Below are 23,456 nucleotides of genomic sequence, written 5' to 3' on the forward strand. Positions count from 1 at the left end.
ACAAGAGCGTGTAATAGGTTTAGAACTGGAACCTCAGGGAAGGCTTTATAATAAAGGACTTGACCTTGAAGGAGGAAGGCAGAAAGAACAATGTGGTTGTAGCTTTATTCATTTGTTTTCCAATTACTATTTTAGTAAAATTTTCTCTAAAGATCTATCTTTTTATTTCTAAAAAGGGGTGTTAGAAGACTACCAGGTAATTACTCCACTTTTATTTACTGTGTAATTGATGCATGGGTTGTTTCTTCATTAATAATAATGCCTTCTTGTATTAGTTTTTGACATGGCCCTTTAAATTAGAATAACGTAGCAAGAGGTGAACATGTTTAATACAAAATGAAATAACAACAATGAAGGATGGCTATTCTATAAGCCGTGTAGTATTTCTAATGCTATTTTAATGTGTGTTTTATTTATCCATGGTTTTTAGGCAGCTTGGATCTTAAAAGCAAGAGCACTAACAGAAATGGTGTACATAGATGAAATTGATGTAGATCAGGAGGGAATTGCAGAAATGATGCTGGATGAAAATGCTATTGCTCAAGTTCCACGTAAGTATTGGGTTTTCAGTTAAGTTAATGAAATACCATTAAGAGGAAGAATACTATGTATAAGAGGGATATATGTATATACCTATGTATTTCTACACTTTATATATATAAACATTATATCCATGAAACAAAAATGATGAAAAAAAATTACTTTGAGTAAATAGTTTCTGTTCTGCCTTATAGTACAAAGGCTTTTTCCCCACAATTCAGTTATCTTAAACTTAAGGTATGAGATTGATGTATAACAATTTTCTAATACAAGCTATATTATGCATTTTAGAAATAATTTATATCTATGTTCAACTGCTGATCATATGGAAAAAATTTATAAAAATACATTCTATTTGAACTACTTGTCTAATATATCAGAATATTGTTTATCTGGGAAGTATCCAAACAACAGAGGTGTTCTAAGAGGACTTTAAAAAAAGATCCTTTGAAAACATCAGTTTATTGTTATAATTGAGCATGATTTGCTCTAAGTCATAATGTGAGGTAATGAGGTGATATGCTGGGCTGTGAGTGTCTGTTGGGATTGACCCAGAGGCACAGTCCCCAGCTTGCAGATGTGGTGGTACAAATGGTATTGGATAAAGCCTGGTCTGAGTGCAGTGGTGTTTACAACTACTTGATCACAACCCATTATAGGTTTCTTTGTTCCTTCTCCACTCCCACTGCTTCACTTGACTAGCCTTAAAAAAAATGGTATTGAATGATAACCAGGACATTCGGTGGTCTTGCTGGTAATTATAGTTCTCAGTCATTTATATCTTTTGGAAGGTAATAGCTATTTTAAACCTTCAAATAGAAATTGAGAAAAAAAATACATATTTTTATGTTAAAATGTCTTTCTTTACCATTATTTTGTTCTTTTAGAGTTAAAATATCTAAATTCTAGATATTGTGAATAAATTATGTTTTATTGGAAGAAGTTTATATGAGAAATAATTGAACTATGAGGATAGAACCATTATTTTGAACTTTGGAGCCTGTTAGTCTTGAGTTTAAATCCCAGCCCTACTAATAGGCTGACCTGTTTATTTAATTCTGTGAACCTTTGTTAAATGGGTTAATACTACCTGCTTTACAGACTTAGTGTGAAGATTAAATGTGATGACATAAGTAACATGATAGGTACTCATTAAATATTAGTCTAAAACACATTTCCCTAAAATATATTTCTTGCTATTAATGTCTTTTTCACCAGGCCAGCACAGTTCTGAAAACTGTATTAGCTTACAGTTTTTACAGATTAATTGATAATATATAAATTGAATTAGCCATCCTGTCTCCTAGGCCCTGGAACGTCTTTGAAACTCCCTGGAACTAATCAGACAGGAGGGCCTAGTCAGGCCGTTAGGTATGTACTTCTGCTTCGTATCCTCTGCCACTAAATGTTGATCAGACTGTATGAGAGAAAGTCTTTCCTCAAATGATCTTCTTTGTATTATAACAATTTATAATCTTCACAGGCCAATCACACAAGCTGGAAGACCCATTACAGGTTTCCTCAGGCCCAGCACACAGAGTGGAAGGCCAGGCACTATGGAACAGGCCATCAGAACCCCCAGAACCGCCTACACAGCCCGCCCTATCACCAGCTCCTCCGGAAGATTTGTCAGGCTGGGAACGGTAAATTCTATCAGCTTTCCCATAGCCTTGTATGACTTTGGTATTACCAAAGTAGCTTTATACATTGGTACATCATTTTCCCCTGTTGTTATAGTGGAGAATTATATGGAAGATTTTTGAAGGTGGTTGTTTTTATTTTATGTTGCTTTTATATTTTTATGCATATTAAACTTGTTTGTGTTTCAAGAGAAAGTTTCAGATCTCTTGTTCTATTGTTTTTCTTCTGTAGGCTTCCATGCTTACAAGTCCTGATGGACCATTTATAAATTTATCTAGACTGAATTTAACAAAATATTCCCAGAAACCTAAGTTGGCAAAGGTATGTACTTAAAATGATTTTGAGTTATAAAGTAATATTACATGTATGATGATAATGACAAATTAGAAAATGAATAAAAACTTGTGAAGGAAAGGCCGTCTTTATTGAAGTGGAAATGTTTAATATGTAAAATTACTCTTAGTCTTTGAGTTAATTGAGTTAAGAAAAGTCAGTCAGAAATAAAGTACATATACCATTATTATAGGAAATTCTTTTCCCTTGATAAAGAGTAGTAATTTATAACAAAGAAAGCAGTTATGCAGCATCATCTTTATAGAATGAAGCTTAAGAAGTCATCTGTATATGTACGTATTTTTTTCTTTTTTAGCTTGGACTATTCTCAGAGAAATAATTTTCTATCCTTGTAGCTTTTTAGGACTGTCAAAAATGATAAAAATTATGTACTCTTAATTAGTAATTTATCAGGCATCTCAATAGGGATTACTCAAACAACATAGCGGCATGCCAACTACATTAGTAATTATTACTACTCAAAGATTAAGTGCTCCTTCAAATTAAAGAGAAAATGAGAGGCGGAGGGAGAGAGAGAAAGGGAAAGAGAAGGAGAGGAAGAAAAAGAGAAAGAGAAAAATAAAGGAAGGTGTCCATGACCTTTTCAGTATATAAACCTTGAGGGTGAGCTTGCAATAATTCAGAGACAGGAGCACTTATCTTCCGGAAACTGGTTTAAACCTAGCTCAGGTTTTTAGCTGAAATCTCTGAGCATAAGTGCTGAGGTCATTCCTAATCTCAGTTCTAATGGTGTTTAACATACGTGTTTACTAAATACCAAACACTAGAGAAAATTAAAATGGACACTAGCTGAACAGACTTAAGTTTAAGTCTGAAAAAAAGATGCCATTTGGTAGACAGGGAATTAGCCAATAATAATGCTGCTGATTTTTTTTCTTAAATTCTTGTTTGGCAGCAATCCAGTTGACTTCATTTAGTAAAATTGTAAAGCTATCCTTACTTCCCTTTCTTTTATGAGAGTGGAGTATTGAAAGCAACTCACATGGAATATCTGGTTCCCGACCATTTAAGGCCACTTACTTGAAGGGACTGTCTGCCTGGTTGATACCATTGCTATATTTTGACCAGAGAGTCTGTCAATGGAAGCATTTTTCTCAATTAAATTAAGATGCATCCAGGACAGACCTGGTCTGTTACTAGATTTAGCCTGAACTAGATTTTGTGCTTTTTTAGTATGTCGTAGAAATAATGCCAGGTTTTCCTGTCTTTGGCCCTGAGCTTGCCTTGACCCACCAGGACTCATTTTTAATATAGGCATATTGCTTGGGGTGTCTAGGGTGACCCTATGACACTGTCTTTGATGCTATAACATCCTTTTCATGGCAGTGGTAGCACCAACTGCATTCTTAACTTTTCTTTCTTTATAACAGAAAAAATGGAGGGAGTGTTATAGGGTTTTTTTTTTTGTTTTTTTTTTTTAAAGAAAGGCCTTGTCTTCATTTTTTTAAAAAATTGGTTGCCTCCAAGTCTTCTTTGTTAGTAACCTTGATATCTTCTAGGGATGTTAGCCTCTTTGCAAGTGGTATTATGGAAAGTGGTATGATGGTATTATGGAAAAAGGTAATGCCAATAAGAGTAAATGCTTATTTGTTTAGAGGAGTTGAGTGAAATATTGGAAATAAGTGTTCTTAGCCCTGGCTGTCCATGCAAGTTATCTGAGGGCTTTCAAACATATAAGATCAGGCCTTTGCCATCCCCCCCGCTTTGATTTAATTTAAGTGGTCTGATCTGCGCCCCACCACCAGGTGTTCCCAATGTCCAGCTTGGCCGAGTAGCATCCTGCTAAAGAAACCTGAATATTCTGAATCATAGAGTTACTATAAATACCATCTAAGGAGAAATAGCTTTAAAAATTAAGCAAAAAACACCTCGCTTTACACTTGTACTCTACTTTGTTTCAGTAGAAACTTCCAGTTTTTTTGTGTCTAAATTGTCCTTATTAATATCATAATCACTGTATAATATATGTAGAGAGTGTAAAGAATTGTCTCCATCTGTTTTACGACAATCCTGAAGTTGGTCTTTAAGAAATAAACTTTTCATTTGTCTTTCTAATAAAATATATAATATGAAAAAAATGTTTAATTCTTTGAGCATTCTAGTTTGTAGTCTGTTAAAACCAGAATCAGTTGTAAATAGTAATATTTTAAAATGAGTGATTGTAACAAAAGATGGATAAGCCCTTTTATCTATAAATCCAAGGCTTTAGAGTGCTTTTGTTAACATAAAATTTAAAAAACATCTAATGTATTTTTGACACTTTTTTCTTCACAGGCTTTGTTTGAGTATATCTTTCATCATGAAAATGATGTTAAGACTGTAAGTTTTGAATTCATGCTATTTTCTTTTGAAATTTTTCTGACTTTGTAAGTCTAGATTCTGAAATATTCTTTTTCTGACCTTATAAACAGATGAAATTATTAAAGATTGAAGAATTATTAATACTTTAAAATCCACCCTCCGTTTCAGTGGGAAAATGTGTATAAATACACAAGCGATAAGAACTATACCTAGTTCATAGAGTATGTAGATCTCCAATAAATGGGAAGATACAGATAATTGAGAATACTGCATGACGTGCTTGTGTTAAAGTTATAGTTTTTATGCTAATGGTATTGTTGATCAATTTATTTCCTTAATCCATATAGTATATTCTAGGTTTACTAATGCACGCATTTCTGTTATTTTTGTGGTGTGTCCTTTTCCCCTGTCTTTAACATTTTGTGATCAAAGATTTCAAACATACAAAAGTAGAGGGAATCATCTTCATGGCCTCTTAACAGAGAATTTTAAAGTTATATGACTTCTCAAATTGTTTTGATTTTTGCATGCTTATATGCAAATGAACACAAGCGGAACAACGTTGGTCAAATGTAGTTCATTCTACAGTGTCTGATTGCATGTTTTCTCATTTTCCTATTAGTTCCAGGAAAAAGGCTTTATATCCATATATTAAGCATTTAGGAAAATAAAAATGTTTTCCTTAATTGTGTTTTCTTTTTTTCTTCTTCCTTTTATTTTGAGACAGAGTCTCACTCTGTCACCCAGGCTGGAATGCAGTGGCATTATCATGGGTCACTGCAGCCTTGACTTCCCAGGCTCAGGTGATCCTCCCGTCTCAGCCTCCCAAGTAACTTTGACCACAGGCATGTGACACCATGCCTAGCTAAAAAAAAAAAAAAAAAAAAAAAAATTATCTATAGAGACATGCTCTCCCTATGTTGCCCAGGCTGGTCTTGAATTCCTGGCCTTAAGTGATCCTCCTGCCTCAGCCTCCCAAAGTGCTGGGATTTCAGGTATGAGCCACCATAACCATCCCTTAATTGTGTTTTTTATGTGTCAACCACTAGCTATACACTAGGAGACCTAACAAAAAATATGATACTTTTCCCTGCCTCTACAAGCCATGTAATCTAGCTGAAGAAATAAAATGGACATAAATGAAATAATTAAAGAGGTAACTGTCAAACTGTGAAGTTGTTACCAAGTAGGAAAAGGAAAAATTCAGAAGGGATGATATTAGTAAAGATCCATAAAATAAGTAGGATGTATGGAAAGGAGGAAAAAGAAATGTAAAGAAAGGGCAAAAATAAGAATAAGATATGGAATGATCAATAAATAGGCCTTATCCTAGAAAATAGGAGTTCCACAGAGACATTTTAAAGAAGGAAGTGACAGAACTTGATGATAGATTTGATATGGGGAACAAAGGAAAGACAGACAGGTCAAATCTGCCTCCTAAAGATGCTGTGAGAAGAGTGACAGTTTTATTAGCAGACATGGGATAATTAGGGAAGGAAGTCAGTTTGTGAAGAAGCTGACTAAGTGACTTGAAGGCATTTTGAGTTTGAAATGACAAAAGACTATCTAAGTGGAGATACCATTGCATGTGTTGGGAGATGTGACATTGAAATCTAGGGGACAGCCTGGGCCACATATACAGAATGCGGTGTTCATAGATGTGGTTATATAGGGAAAAAAAATATGAAGGTTGGGACAACTGAGAAACCATGCACATTTCTGGAAACGAAAGTCAGCCATCTTAACTTCATAAAAAGCTGGTGAGAGGCTTTCAGCATGATGATATATAAAATTATGTGGTCAAACTGTAATTAAAAAGCATTAGAATGCTGTTCCATTTCATAAACTAGTAAATCTTGAATGACTAAAGTATCGTAAAGTGATACTCTTATATTTGGAAGATTAATGCATATCAGGGGAATCTATTCTTTCATCCAATATATGTTTGAACCACAGTTCCAGCCCTGAGATCACACAGTGAAACAAGCAGACAAAGTCTCTGCTCTTTTAGAGATAATATTCTGGTTGGGCAAGGAATAGAAACAAATAAACTTTAAAATGTATGAAGTCTCATGGGCTAATGAGTACTGTAACAACAAAGAAGCAGAAAAACAGGTAAGGGAATAAATAATGACATCGGGGAGGATGCTATTTTGGATGGAGTGGGGAGTGGGTATTGAAGTCACTCTGAACAGAAAACATGTGGCTCAGTGGCTGAATTCCAGCACTTTGGGAGGCCGAGGCAGGTGTATCACGTGAGCCCAGGAGTTCGAGACCAGCCTAGGCAACGTGGTAAAACCCTGTCTCTACAAAAAATACAAAAGTTAGCCAGGCGTGGTGGCACGTGCTTGTAGTCCCAGATGCTCTAGAGGGGTAGAGCTGTAGTCCTGGCTGCTCTGGGAGGATCACCTGAACCCAGGGAGGTCGAGGCTGCAGTGAGCCATGATCATGCCACTGCACTGCAGCTTGGGTGACAGAGTGAGACTGTGTCAAAAATAAAAAGAAAGAAAAGAAAACATTTCAACAGACACCTGAATGAAGGGGGACAGGAACCACATCATTATGTGTAGGAAGGGCATTTTCAAAGAGCTTTAATGTAAAGGCCCTGAATAGAAGCATGCTTGGGTTGCCTGAGGAACAGCAAGAAGGCCAGTGTGGCTGAGTGAGGCCTGTGAGGAGGAAGAGTTGTTGGTGATGAGTTCAGAAGCTAGACAGATCATAAGCCATTTGTAGGTCATGGCAACAGTGTTTTTCATTAATAGATTCATCTTGAGGATGTAGTTCTACATCTTGGAATTTACCCATTCTTATTGAGGAATAAAAATCACATTGAAAAAAATGTAAGATTTATTCCCTGCACTACTACACTTATGTTCTAAAGATTCTAAGGATTAGCAGACTTTAATTTTTACATATTATGTTAGTATCCTAGTTCTTCATGCATATGGACTTAACAAAATTTGATTTTAAACAGATAGAGTAGTAACATTTAAACTTTTTATTTTAAGCAGCAAAATCCTTTTCTTCAAGTGAAATCTTATCTAGACCCTAATATATAAAACAGACAAAAGTCGAGCTACTTGAATTATAGCAGGGCTAGCAAACTTAGAACATATCCATCAGCCCTCCTCCTTGCTCCTCCCACCCCATGATCTTCTACCTCTCAAATATTAGGGCTCTTGGGTAATTCCTATATTAGGCTCTGTTTCTAAATTACCTGGGGAATTATTAAATAAGGACTTCTGGATCTGTGCTAGACTTCCTGAGTCAGAATCCTCAAGGGTACATCTGGCAAATCTGTTGTTAATAAAAGCTCTGCAGGCAATGCCAATTTTCAGGCAGGATTGGAAAATGCTGCTGTAGAATATAGTAGTTTAAAAACCAATGATTAATAGAAGGGTGTAATGCCAGGTGTTCCCGTGTAGTAAAATAGACCTGGGGAATACTAGCAGAACTCAAAAACCAGAGCTCCCTATAGCAAACAAAATAAGAGGAGGTGTGTTACCTGTCTCAATGAAAGAAATCAGCAAATGAAGAGAAAAGAGACAACAAACATGACTCAAATATATCTCATTAACACGGAGGTGATAGTAAAAACTATTGAGAACTGGAGTCCCCATTTATAAATTATATATTTTTATTCTTGGTAACAGTGACTCTCTTAAAACACCAAAATCAAGCAAAATTGTTGAACAAAATTGTTGACTCTTTTTGAAATCCATCTTTATAATTCGTTAAATGGCATTCGAGAAAATTTGGGGACTTTGTTTTAGATATTTATTCAATGAAGAATTTAAAAAATTTAAACTAGCAAACAATAGGGTATTTCATAAATGTGGTTGGATTTGTGAAACAATCACAAAGGAAAAAGACTCACTGATGCGTATGTGTAATCCCTATCTAGTGGACAGAAACAAAATCAGAAGTAAAAGGGCAATAGAAGGGGGAATTACATACATGAAGCATGATTTTGAAATATTGGTATTTATCATGTATAAAAAAAGCTGATCTTGGCTGGGTGCAGTGGTTCCCACCTGTAATCCCAACACTATGGGAGGCTGAGGTGGGTGGATCACCTGAGGTCAGGAGTTTGAGACAAGCCTGGCCAGCGTGGTGAAACTCTGTCTCTACTAAAAATACAAAAATTAGCCGGGCGCGGTGGTGGGCGCCTGTAATCCCAGCTACTCAGGAGGCTGAGGCAGGAGAATCGCTTGAACCCGGGAGGCGGAGTTTGCAATGAGCCCAGATCACGCCATTGCACTTCAGCCTGGGCGACGAGAGCGAAACTCCATCTCAAAAAAAAAAAAAAAAAAAAAGCTTGATCTTAATTTTTGAAAAATTTTTATGAAAATAGAAATGACCCAAAACCAGACAACTTACATTAGAAAAAATGCTGGTAAATAAGCACATTAGAGGTGTACTTTCCTAATAACAACAAAAATGTAAAATAAAGAGGCTTTGGCCTTTGAGTTTTATATTTATGAAATTAGAAAAAAAATCCTGGGGGAGAGTACATTAGATAGCCATAAAGATATTTCCTCAATTTGTTTCTATAATTTCACTTCTCAGGAGATTGCAGGAAAAAGTAAAGTGCTGTATTTGCAATGGTGTTCATTGCAGCTTTAGGTAGAGTGGCAAAACTGCTGGGAAAACAACCTAAATGTTTAATAATAGGGAATGAGTTTGGTAAATTATAATAAATAGCATAATGGAATCTTATGTAGCCATTAAAAACCATAATTATAAACACTAGGCAGAAACATGAAAAGTGTTTATTTTATAATGTTAAGCCAAAAGTATGCCATTTAGTATGTTAAACAGAAGTATAACTCTAAAAATATTTTGTATTTATGACAGATACTAGAAGGTATTACTTAAACATTAAAATGGTAGTATTTTGAGGTTAAGATGCATTCATTCCACAAATATTTGTTGAACACCTATGTTGTACCTCATGGTACTAATGGAGATTAAGTCTAATTTTACCTTTGTTTTAAAATTTTTCAACAGTAATGTTATAGTAACTTTACATTTATAAAATGAATTATAAATTAGGGGCAATAATATGTTAAAATGCTGCCGATTTGTACTCTGCTTGTGATTTTCATCTGCTTACCCCCCATATACATACATTTTTGTAGAACATAAAATGGAGCAATTTGTTTTGTTAGTATTTGGTGAAAAACACAAATTGTTCCTTTGTTTTCCATTTTATTTACTAATTCATATATTGATATATGCATTGATTATTCTTTAAACAATAATGATTGGGTTGTGTATATCAGTACTTTGATGGGTGCTAGCGGTGCTGAGTCGGACAGATGTCTTGTTCCATTTCTCACTCTGGTATGGTCTTGCCACATTATAGTGCTGTTGTGGATCAGGTTGTTCCATTAAAATGTCATTCTTGCTTTTACCAGAAATGTTATCTTCTGAATGGAAGAAGGATTTAGATAATGAGTATAAAGCATGTATTTTTATATCTTACATATATTTTGTAACTTTAGCTGGAAAAAGAAAAAAGGAATTCTGTTTTTTTAACATGTTAAGAAATCAGAGGTGTTTTTATATTTAGATTCCTTGGGTGGCCTCCAAATTTCTCTTTAAAGAAAGTATTTCACACAAATACAGAGACTACTATAGACCAATATAAGAAATACCTTGAAATGGTGTTTAAATATTAAGAAAGTATAAAACTGATTCTCCATGGAAAACAATTTTTCTGTCTTTGAGCTTTTAGTGCTTTTCTTATGTTGTGGGGGTGGGCAGTATCAACAAAACTCAAGTGGCACGTGGGCTGGTGATTCCGTGTTTATCTACAGACAAATAGGAAGAATACTGTAGAGGTAGAGAACGCCACGAAGTGGTATTTACATTTTAAGGAAAAGTAAAGTTATCTATGGAAAACTGTTTTTGCCTTTGAGTATTTAATAACTCCCTTTCCCCACCTTTCCCTTTTTGGACAATATTGTTGGTATTGACAAAACTAAAATGGCATGTGAGTCGGTTATTCTGCAATCTTTGTTTCCACGTGCTCTTTAATTTCATCATCTTGAAGTTGTTACAACTATAACATAGTGAAAGGATGACTTTTTAAAAACTTAGATCTGCCAAAATTCCTTCTACTTTTGGACGTTTATAAACTTATTGCTTTAAAAAATGACATTCTGAGCTTTTATTAATATCTAGATATTGGTTTTACTAAATCATCTAAAGATCATTAAATTTAAGTCTTATAGTTATTTATTTAAAAAATTTGGGAATGGTTATAGAAATATAGATCTTCTGTCACCACTTAAAAATTTTAAGGTTAATAGCTTTTAATTATGAATCTTATTACTATGACAGTTTTGTTTGGTTCTTAAGGTATTGTCAACAGAAGTCAGAAACAAAGATTATAATTAATTCAGTCAACAGATAGTTCTTGAATACCTCTTCTGTGCACAGCAATATTCCAGAACAACAGCAGAGATGTAAAAGAGGAGTATCTGTCCTCAGGGAGCTTGTCAGCCACTTAAAATAGTCCCAAGTGGGCCAGGAATGGTGGCTCACACCTGTAAGCCCAGCACTTTGGGAGGCTGAGGCAGGTGGATCAACTTGAGGCCAAGAGTTCGAGACTAGCCTGGCCGACATGGGGTGAAACCGTGTCTCTACTAAAAACATAAAAAATTAGCTGGGCGTGGTGGCACATACCTGTAATCCCAGCTATTCAAGAGGCTGAGGCATGAAAATTGCTTGAGCCTGGGAGCTGGAGGTGTTGAGATTGTGCCACTGCACTCCATCCAGCTTGAGCAACATAGCAAGACTGTATCAAAAAAAGAAAGGAAAGAAATTGTCACAAATGTTTTTCTTTAGTGCAGTGAGGACAGAAAAACCAAATTCTGCCAAAGTATTTAGAGGTTTATTCTGAGTCAGTATGAGTGACCTCGGTCTGGGGATACATAGTCTCAAAAGGTCCTGAGAAAATGTGCCCAAGGCAATTGGGTTACAGTTTGGCTTTATACATTTCAGGAAAGTATGGGAATTGCAGGTAAAATCATAAATCAATACATGGAAGGTATACATTGATTGGGCCTGAAAATTCTGTACATCTCGAAGCCATGGCTTACATGTCATTGGTGGGTTTTAGGGATTCTTTAGGTGGCAATTAGGTAATCTTTGTCACTTGAAGTCAGTATATAGGGATGTTTAAGATCGGGGGTGTCTGCCATCTCTCATGTGATGCTGTACTACAGTCAGATTGGAAAGTAGGCCGCATTATACCAGGTTAGTTTAAAAAAATTATTTAATGAGATTTTATGGTTTGTAGGGTGTGACTCCCCAAGCCTCCTTGGAAAGGATTTGGTGCAAGAGAAAAAAAGGTCAGAGTTCTGTCCTTAGCAGCCTGAGTCTTCATCATTATAATTTCTTTTTGCCATTTTTATTCTGTATCAATAATTTATATTAATATCCTTAACTGGATTAGTACAAACATATGGGTTCTCCATAGGATGACTTGTTTTAGAACCAACTATGCAGGCAAAACCAGCAGCCTGTAAGAAGCACTAAATCTAACCTTGGGAATTTAGAATACATAAAAAATTTTTGCATGACATCTTTTTCTAAAAAATAGAAGGTCTGTTTATACTAAGCATGAGAATGACTATGATCTATTTACTGGAAAAGGTCTTTATAAAGATCAAGTTAAAATGTTTAGATATTTACCATGTATGCCTGAATTGAGCTGGCTGAAAATATGTTTTTCTAGTATATCTGAAAATAATGCTAATTGAAGTTATACTTTTCTCCTCATTTTTTTTGGTTTCATTTTTATTTCTGGCTGGGGGCAGGGTGGTGGGGGAGAATAATAAGCATATGAAAGTAGTGTGTGGCTTGTTTTTAATTTCATAGCTTTCAAGTAGAGATGCTGATTTTTCAAGTCCATTAGAGGCTCAGCATGGTGTCACCATTTCTTTATAAGTAGTTTGCATATTTAGAGATCTCCCCTGGAGAAAGAGAAGATGGGGAACACAAGGAAAAATAATTAATTATACAGTAAGAGATTTAAGGAACTCTTCTCACATTCATTTCAGAAAAGAGTTGATATTAAGAAGTGGACAGTAATCTGGATGTGTTTTGAGATAATAGAACTGAAAATCTAAGAGTTACTTTAACTGAGCTCTTGGATATCATGATTATATTAACACTAGCTAAAGAATAAAAAATTATCAGCCTTGAGAGAAAAATAGTATTATAAAAAATCAGAATTCTCTCTTAACTGGTAGCCCCAGCTTCTATTAATCACATCTTTATCTGAGCTTCAAATTTCTGCAAAGACTGATTTGCTTTCCCTTTGTCAAAAATGGTTTCTACTTCCTCTGTATAAAATTCTAATTCTTACTTAGTCACCTCTTGTCTAATCTTGAATAAACAATAGAGGGAACAAATTTGAGAGTATTAAAGATATGGGATAAACAAATGTACAATAGGAAAGCAATTGAAGAGAAGATCTTCTTCAGTTTTCAGCAAAGGGGAGTCTGCTGCTTAGAATTTACTGGGACCCTAAGGTGTTGTCAGAAAAGTGGAATGATAGTTGTTGAAGACAGCAGTCATCCAAATACTTAAGTTCCTCTCACTCTTCTTCATGATCCCATTTTCCAAATCTTTTCTCTACCTGCTTTCTTAATCTTTCTTTCTTTTTCTACATCTCTCTTGAAAGTGGACACTGCCCCTGGATCTGGCTTACACACCAAAGACTTGACTGCCACGGAGTTTGGAGGCATTTTGAATCATTATACAGTAGATAAGTCAGGGGGAGTGGGTAAAAACTTAGGCATTTTTTTAATATCAGTTTTGTGTCTTGTATATTAAAATTATATTCAAATATATTGTACATCTGCTTCCCTTTGATGAGTGTTTTTATCTCATCTGCTATTAGCCCTCTGGTCTGGAACTGATTAGGGAAAATTGGTGGGGCCATCTGGAAACATGAGCAACTTGAGTTTCTGTCTGATTTCTAATGCACGTTTTGACTGGTGCTAATTATATGGTCTATTTCATTATTTATTTTCCTGACTGCTTATTGTTAGAAAAGAAAATACTAATCTAAAATGAATTGTTTTCAAAGGCTTTGGATCTGGCTGCCCTCTCCACAGAGCATTCTCAGTACAAGGACTGGTGGTGGAAGGTACAGATTGGAAAATGTTACTACAGGTAAATTTCATTATTTTTGAAGGGCCTAGAAGTGGCCATGTATTTTAGGGTCTCAAATCTGATAATTTTTTGGAGGGTAGTTTTTCCCATGAAGAAACGAGAACTGGGTCTTTGGCTTACTTGATAAAGCGTTTACTTAACAATCACAGGGTAGCAATAAGAATTGATACCTTTAGAATAATAAAACTTTTGAGCTGAGAGAGGGAAGCTTTCAGACCATCAGGCCCAACTCCCCTTTTCACATGAGGAAGCTGAGGCCAAGAGAGTGGTTGTAATTTGCATCAGGAGCTAGTGAGTAACAGACCAGGGACTAGAACCAAGTCTGCTGATTTCTACTTCTGTTCTCTTGGTAATCAAATCTTTTATTTACACCCATGCCTCACATCTGTAAAACACTTCACAGTTAAGAGATACTTTGTTCCTACATTGTACCATTTCACTTAAGTCTCACAGCACCTTGGAGGTAGTGGCTATTGTTAGTCCTTTCTTCAGATGAGAAAAATTGAGCCTCACGAAGATAGAGTGATTTGTCCAAATTCACGTAAACAGTAAGTGGCAGAACAAGAACTTGAGCTCACTTTCTGATGCCAATTATCTTGCTGTTTCCACAATTCCATATTGTTTCTCTAGGACCTTAATATTCTTATATTCTCTTAATGTTTAAATGTATTTTAAAGCAAATTAACTGAAAGATCAGAAGAATCATAATGAATTTTATGAATATTTATAGAGCAACTAGTAAATAAGATCTGAAACTTGTTGCTGATATTGAAATGCGTATAGAACATTTGGAAAAATAGAAACAAATGAACAATGCTATTTTATAAATATAAATATCTTTTATTATTAAAATAGGGTAGACTTCAGTTACTATGAACACACTTCAATATTTATAAGCTTCAGTTTTCATTCAAGTACTGTGAGAAAAAAGAAGACTATAAATGGGATAAAAAGCATGTTTATTGTTCTGCCATTGAAATTAAGACTACTTTCCATTTAGATATTTCACATAGAACTCTAAAGTGTTTTTTCCTGCTGCTAGATGGAAAAAGTGTTTCCTGCTAAGAGGTAATTTTAGACCATTATATCATTAAACTCTTATGAATGTAATTCCTGGAGACAATCTTGAAATCTTGAGCTGCCAAGCAAAACCTTCAGAAATGCTTGATAATTAAAGGAAAGCAAAACTCTGATTGCTTTTGCCATCCATAAATGATGGCATTTAAATGAGTATACCTTGTCATATTAAATTATCCTTCTTTTCTGTTCTTTAATACCTGCCCATCTTTATGACATATTCAGTATTCTTTCATTTACACATTCATTCACTCAGTAACATATTTAATGGGCAGCTACTCTGCCAGGAACTGGGAGTACAAAGATTAGATTATCCCTTCTTTCAAATGGTTTACAATAGAATGGAAGAGAGGCCAGTAAATAATTACAGGTTAAGTATTTCTTATCTGAAATGCTTGGGAACAGAAGTGTTTCAGATTTTGTGTTTTTTCAGATTTTGGAATATTTGAATATATATATAATGAGATATCTTGGGGATGGGACCAGGTTTAAAGATGAAATTCATGTATGTTTCATGTAAACCTTATACACATAGGCTGAAGGTAATTTTGTGTAATATTTTATTTTATTTTATTTTTTAGAGATGGGGTCTTGTTCTTTCACCCAGGCCGGAGTGTAGTTGTGTGATTATGGCTAACTGCACCCTCAATCTCCTAGGCTTAAGCCATCCTTCTGCCTCAGTCTCCCAAGTAGCTAGGATTACAGGCACATGCCACCATGCCCAGCTAATTTTTTAAAACTTTCTTTTTTTTATAGAGACAGGTTCTTGCTATGTTGCCCAAGGTGGTCTTGAACCCCGGGGCTCACACCATCCTCCCGCTTTGGCATCCTAAGGTGCTGGGATTATAGGCATGAGCCACTGCATCCAGCCGTACTCCCATTATTATATCCTTTTGAATGAAACCAAATTCAGCATTCCCTAACCTGCTGTGTACTTTACTGCCTATGTACTTATGTTCATGGTTTAATTTTATTTTGGAAATGTCCCTCTTCCCTGCACATCTAGCTGTTGAAATCTTGCCTATTTACTATCTTCCTGAACCTCCTCTGTGCTCTCAAAGCACTTTTTTTCCTGATTGACCATAATATGATTAAATTTATTTGTGAACATGCTTTGTTTCATTCTTTGATTATCATTGCTTTAAGGACATGGTTGTTACCTTCTTCATTTTTCATCTCCTTACCATCATGAAATAAGCATACAGTTGATACTTTACAATTCTGTTAAATTTAAGTTGGAGAGAAAAAGTTGGCAGCTGGACTCGGACTCTTTGATATTGGCTGGTGTTTATGAACTTGACTGATGTTTTTTGCCTTGACTTTCTTTGAACATGGCATGCTCCATTTTCTTTGCACAAGAATTCATGTGGTAGATTGCTTTTTGATAGTATTAGATGAAGTTATCTCTTAAGGCTGTAGTAATAAAAAACATGGTTCTTTGACTTTCATGTAGCTCAATATCTCTGATTATATTTTTATTTTTTAAATTTATCTTTCTGTCTCCATTGTTTTTAAAATAATCTATTTCTGTTTTCATATTCTTGTTTTATATGTATCTTTTTATTGTAATCCCTTTTAAATGATTTTTGGAAAGAAACAAGTTAGATAAAAATACACAGACTCTCATGGATACTTTAAATTAATGGAATTTAGTGACTGTATTTCAGTCACGTGTTTAAGACTTGCATGCACGGCCAGGCACGGTGGCTCATGCCTGTAATACCAGCACTTTGGGAGGCCAAGGTTGGAGGATAGCTTGAGCCCAGGAGTTTGCAGGCAGCCTTGGCAACAAGGTGAGACCCTGTCTTTACGAAAACAAAATACAGAAGTTAGCCAGGCCTAGTGGTACATGTCAGTAATCCCAGCTACTTGGGAGGCTGAGGCAGAGGATTGCTTGAGCCCCAGAGGGCAAGGCTGCGGTGTGCTGTGATCCCACCATTGCCCTCCAGCCTGGGCAACAGAGACTATCTCAAAAGAAATAAAAAGATTTTCATGTTCAGTTGATGTTATGTACATAAATATGATAAATATGTTGTTTTTCAGAACTTTAGAGTTCTTTGACCTTTAGCCTTTAACCACTTTCATCCCAAGGCCTCCAGTAGCTATTTGGGCATCAGCCACATCAATGCTTAAGGTTTAAGTTATGAAAAATGATCAAAGCTCTTCTTTCAAGCCTTTAAATGAAAATAGCACGATGGAGCATACTGTCTGTCATTTTGATTTTATTTCACAAAATGAAACATTATCGTAGCTGAGTAGCTCTCAGATAGCTAAAAATGAGTGATTATGAGTAAGCCTAACAGGTCTATTCAGGACATGAATGAATAGACCTGTTGAAAGTTGTGTTTTAATAATTGAATCAGTGGCAACAAATTCTTTCCTGGGTGTAAGAGGTAGGCACTACTTACATCAGGACAATCATATTTAGTCAGGGAGCAAATCTCAGATTGATAGACTAGGACAATCAGTATCAGATACCTAATAAGGGAAAACAAGATTTCTAGAATAATAAAATGGTATAACTATATTACCCAAGTGTTAATTATTACTCGGTCAAAATAACTTTTAAAGATAGCTTTTAAAAATGTGCTTTTGTCTCAGAGCAGAAGATGTTTTCAAATAAATGTCATCCTTCAGCTCTTCCAGTAATATGGAGACTCTAAGCATTTATTCAGGTCACTTGCCATATGTCCAGCTGATCATAAGCTCTTTGGGTGGTGAACTGATGTGACCTGGCTTGCTAGCAGCTATTATCTTAGTCCTGCTGTGACTAGGCTTCAGACAGACTCCTTACATACCATTTGGGGGTTAGAAGCCGGTGAATATGGGAGATAGGCAACTTATTGCTAAACTGTAGAAATAAACATGTTAATTTATGTGTATGTGCAACATTACCTTCCTTGGTATGTGCTTCCTCTTATAATTTGTCTCTATTCATCCTCAGGGTATGATCTAGTGTTTATTTTTAAGTTGAATGTCTAATTCTTAAAATTGCTATTTGTAGGTTGGGAATGTATCGTGAAGCAGAAAAACAGTTTAAATCAGCCCTGAAGCAGCAGGAAATGGTAGATACATTTCTGTACTTGGCAAAAGTAAGTAAATCTTAATTTGAGTGAAATCTGCCTTCTCAGAATAAATGTTTAAATTCTGGCCATTGCATGAGGAGAGTAAACAGCTTCTTCAGGAATATTTGGCAAGTTACTATGTTTAGATTTAACTTGTTTTTCTTTAGAGCAAGGGAAAAAATGAGAACATATGGAGGGTAACTGTCTCATAAGAAATTAATTGTCATGAAAAATAAGAAGACCCATTTGAAAGATTGCCCATTAAGACAGGAGAAAATACCATAGGCTCACTACTCGCATAGATAACAGGCCCTAGTGAGGCCTTATTTTCTACAGTACATTTGTATCCCACTTGAGCATGTAGTAGAGAACAGGGACTGTGTTTACGTAGGTTCCTAGTTACTCGGCTGAGGCATAATAATAAAAATAATACTTCTCCTTTATTGATCACCTACTCAGTGTAAAACATTTTATCATGTTCATTATATATGCAGTTTAATTTAACCCTCACAATAACCCTGCAAAGGTGAGTTTTATCATTTCCTTTGTACTCTTAAGGAAAATTAAATTTAAAGAGGGGTAAGTTTTTCAGGGTCACTTGGTGGTTAGGAGTTAGCATTCGGATCCAGGTCTTTCTGACTCCAGACCTATTCACTGCTGCAGTGCCATCTGCAGCCCTACAGCAGAAATGATGGGGCCACCTAGAATTTTCTTGCATTTTTTTTTTTTTTTTTTTGAGATGGAGTCTTGCTCTGTTGCCCAGGCTGGAGTACAGTGGCATGATCTCAGCTCACTATAACCTCTGCCTCCTGGATTCCAGTGATTCTCCTGCCTCAGCCTCCCAAGTAGCTGGAATTACAGGTGCACGTCACCATGCCCAGCTAATTTTTGTATTTTTAGTAGAGGTAGGGTTTCACCATGCTGGCCAGGCTGGTCCTGAGCTGCCGGCCTCAAGTGATCTGCCTGCCTCGGCCTCTTAAAGTGCTGTGATTACAGGTGGGAGCCACCATGCCTGGCCAGAATTTTCAATAGTGGGGTAAAGTTACCTCTTGACCCTCACCGAGGCTATTTTGAAAGAAAAACACAAGTGGTGGTGATGACATGATTTTGCTTTATCTGTTAGAGTTTCTTAAATTAAAAAATGTGGTAAAGGAGATTCAAAAGAAGATGAGATATAAAAGAAAGTGCTACTAGTTCCTAAATATGGGAATAAAAATTAACATATGAAAAAGAAGCAAAATGAAAGTTATATAAATTTACCGTGCTAGTCTTAGTATGTTTTAATGACTTTCAAAAATGTTTGAAACTATCTGGTATCTAACTTTATCTTCTATATATGATATATTCAACTTAAACAATTTTTTTTTTCTGAGTTAGGGTCTCACTCTGTCACCCAGGCTGGAGCACAGTGGCATTATCACAACTCACTGCAGCCTTGACTTCCCACGTTCAGGCGATCCTCCCATCTCAGCCTCCTGAGTAGCTGGGACCACAGGTCACTGTGCCTGGATAATTTTTTTTTTTTTTGGTAGAGATGGAATCTTGCTGTGTTGCACAGGCTGGTCTCCAACTCCTGGCCTCAAGCGATCCTCTAGTCTCAGCCTCCCAAAGTGCTGGGATTACAGGTGTAAGCCATCATGCCCAGCCTATACTTAAAGTCTTAAAGAAGTTTCTAGGCATCATAGTAAACTTTTTGGAAAGCACTAGAAATTAAGGCTGAAGTCATACTATTTGACTGTCATCTTAATTGATAATCACTTACTATGTCATTGAAAAAATATGCTTTTTATTTAACTCTTGTTAAATACATGACTTCACCTGTTTTTCCATAAATTGATTTGTTTAAATCTATTATTCCCTACACAACTATATAAAGGTAAAATATACAGTTTTTCTTTAATGTATGAATGGATGGTTATTATGTAATAGAGATCAAGCAGATTTTAGTTTTGTCACAATGACACATGCACGCGTATGTTCATTGCAGCACTATTCGCAATAGCAAAGACATAGAATTAACTTAAATGCCCATCAATGACAGACTGGATAACGAAAATGTGGTACATATACACTGGAGTACTATGCAGCCATAAAAAAGAATGAGAGCATGTCCTTTGAAGGAACATGGATGGAGCTGGAGGCCATTATCCTCAGCAAGCTAACGCAGGAACAGAAAACCAAATACCTCATGTTCTCACTTATAAGTGGGAGCTAACTGATGAGAACACATGGACACATAGAGGGGAGCAACAGACACTGGGGCCTCTGAGAGGGTGTAAGGAGGGAGAGGAGCAGAAAAAATGACTGAGTATTAGGCTTAATTCCTGGGTGATGAAATAATCTGTACAACAAACTCCCCATGATATGAGTTTACCTATATAACAAACCTGCACATGTACCCTGAAATTAAAAGTTAAAAAGTGAAAGAGCTCTGGCATGGTGACTTGTGCCTATAATCCCTGCACTTTGTGAGGCTGAGGCTGGAGCATTGCTTGAGTCCTGGAGTTTGAGACCAGCCTGGGCAACATAGTGAGACCCATCTCTTTAAAAAAGAAATGTGTATATATGTGTGTGTATATATTTTTATATATTAATACAATATATTTAATTTATATAAAAATATATAAAATTATATAATTATAAATATATAAAAATAATATACATATATAATCATATAGTATAAATATGTAATATATAATATAATAAATATATAATATAATATAAATATATATTATAACTATATATAATGTTTATTATAATGTATACTATTATATAGTAATATAATATAAATATTTTTATATAATATATATTTACATATGTTATATATATACACAAAGGAAAGAGATCAAGCAGATTTTAAGAATATTGTTTTTTAAAGTTCTTAATTGTTAATTTAAAAATTAAACTTTTTAGATTATGTAAATACTAATTATATATTATTTGTTATATTTTTAAAGTATAGAACTTGTACAGTTCAAAAGTGTATAAGTAAAAACTGAAAAGTTATTATCCATACCTCTCTCTCTAATCTCAAACTTTAATGATAAATACTTTAGTTTTCTGTTGCATCCCTTTGGATTTTTTCTCAAAACACACTCTTACTGTTTAGAAAGTGGATCCGAAAATCATGAAAAAAGTGTCATAATCTTATGTTGTCATACGTAAAATAGTAATACTGTTTTAGAAATTCCTATTAAGTATATGGTTTATTCCTGCTAATGTTCTAATTGCTAATGAAGTGGAAGCCATTATGTGCTAACTTGCTTAACTCCCTGACCTCATGAACCTGTGTCCTCTCTTGTTTTGGAGGGGCCTGTCCACTGCCTGTCTCTCTCAGGCCTTGTTCCATGGGTCGTCTCCTCTTTACTCAGCATCTTTAACCTCAGTCTCCTAATTGGTTTCTTAATGCCAGCCTATAGCATACTCATGTCTGTTCTATCCTAAAAAGGTTTTCCCTCGATTCTTTCTTGTTTAGTTACTATTGCCAGTCTCTGGCATAGTAAGCTCACAGTAAGCATTTGTTAGAGAATAAATGAATGAATGCTTTATATATAACATGTGGAGATAAAACTATAACATCATTATTGAAAATTAATGCTGCACATTTTTGAAAATTCATTCTTCTTCTTCTTCTCCTTCTTCTTCTTCTGCTTCTGCTTCTGCTTCTGCTGCTTTTCTTTTTAAAGACAGGATTTCACTCTGTTACCCAGGCTGGAGTGCAGTGGTGCAATCATGGCTCACTGCAGCCTTGACCTCCCAGGCTCTAGTGATCCTCCCATCTCAGCCTCCAAATAGCTGGGACTACAGGAACACACCAACATGCCCAGCTAATTTTTGTATTTTTTGTAGAGATGGGGTTTCACCGTGTTGCCCAGGCTGGTCTTGAACTTCTTCTGTTCTCAAGCAATCCAACCACCTCAGCCTCCTAAAATGCTGGGATTACAGGTGTGAGCCACCATGCCCGACTGAAAATTCTTTACTGTAGTATCTAGGAGATAATTTGTTACTAATCAATAATTATAAATGTCATAACAAATATTATTTTAAGAATCTATACTTTTATTGAAATGTATCTTGTTTTTAGGTTTATGTCTCATTGGATCAACCTGTGACTGCTTTAAATCTTTTCAAACAAGGCTTAGATAAGTTTCCAGGAGAAGTAACCCTGCTCTGTGGAATTGCAAGAATCTATGAGGTAATTCATGTTATTATTTTTTTTGTATTGATACACCATAGTTGTACATATTTTTGTGGTACATGTATATTTTAATTCCTGTATACAATGTGTAATGATCAAATCAGGGTAATTGAGTTATCTGTCACCTCAAACATTTATCTTTTCTTTGTGTTGGGAACATTACAATTCTTCTTTTCTAGCTATTTTGAAATATAAGGTAAATTATTGTTAACCATAATTTCCCTACTGTACTATCAAATAGTAGAACTTATTCTTTCTGTCTAAATATTTTTGTACCCCTTAACCAACTTCTCTTCATCCTCCAGTCTCCCCACACCCTTCCTAGCCTCTGGTAACCATAATTTTACTTTTTACCTCCATGAGATTCACTTTTTTAGCTACTGCATGAGTGAGAACATGTGGCACTTTTCTTTCTGTGCCTGGCTTATTTCACTTAACATAATGACTTCCAATTCCATTCATGTTCCTGCAAATGACAGGATTTTACCCTTTTTTATGGCTCAATATTACTTTATTGTGTCTATATACCACATTTTCTTTCCATTCATCCACTGATGGGCACTCAGGTTGATTCCACATCTTGGCTATTGTGAATAGTGCTGCAATAAACATGGGATATCTCTTTGATATACAGACTTCCTTTCTTTTGGGTATATATTCATCAGTGGGATTGCTGGATCATATGGTAGGTCTATTTTGAGTTTTTTTGTGGAAACTCCATACTGTTTTCCATAACAACTATACTACTTTGCATTCCCATCAACGGTGTATGGGCATTCATTCCCCTGCCTTCACATCCTTGCCAGCATTAGTTATTTTTTGTCTTTTTGATGATAGCCCTTCTAACTGAGGTGAGATGATATTTCATTGTGGTTTTGATTTACATTTCCCTGATGATTAGTGATGTTGAGCATGTTTTCATATACCCTGTGGCCATTTGTATGTCTTCTTTTGAGAAATGTCTATTCAAGTCTTTTGTCCATATTTAAATTGGATTGCTTGTTTTCTTGTTATTTGAGTTCTATATTCTGGTAATTAATCCCTTCTTAGATGGTGTATTAGGTGATTCTTGCATTGCTATAACATTG

The 23,456-nt window shown here is 35.4% G+C and overlaps 1 protein-coding gene across 6 annotated transcripts in view; it reads left to right on the top strand.

The window, feature by feature from the left end:
* Positions 1–23,456, top strand: part of TTC8 (tetratricopeptide repeat domain 8) — a 54,093-nt gene that overhangs the window by 14,505 nt on the left and 16,132 nt on the right. For 4 of the 6 annotated variants that reach the window (XM_005561982.4, XM_065549203.1, XM_005561983.4 and 1 more), the window contains 8 exons: positions 431–551; positions 1,848–1,911; positions 2,024–2,183; positions 2,413–2,502; positions 4,810–4,854; positions 13,943–14,028; positions 18,110–18,197; positions 22,255–22,365. In XM_005561982.4, the coding sequence (XP_005562039.1) occupies positions 431–551; positions 1,848–1,911; positions 2,024–2,183; positions 2,413–2,502; positions 4,810–4,854; positions 13,943–14,028; positions 18,110–18,197; positions 22,255–22,365 (765 nt within the window). Of the gene's footprint in view, positions 1–430; positions 552–1,847; positions 1,912–2,023; positions 2,184–2,412; positions 2,503–4,809; positions 4,855–7,598; positions 7,677–13,942; positions 14,029–18,109; positions 18,198–22,254; positions 22,366–23,456 lie in introns of all 6 variants that reach the window. The other 2 variants (XM_015454090.3, XM_015454091.3) reach the window with 1 other exon arrangement.

This window comes from Macaca fascicularis, chromosome 7 (genome assembly GCF_037993035.2).
Source record: "Macaca fascicularis isolate 582-1 chromosome 7, T2T-MFA8v1.1".
Lineage (NCBI taxonomy): Eukaryota > Metazoa > Chordata > Mammalia > Primates > Cercopithecidae > Macaca > Macaca fascicularis.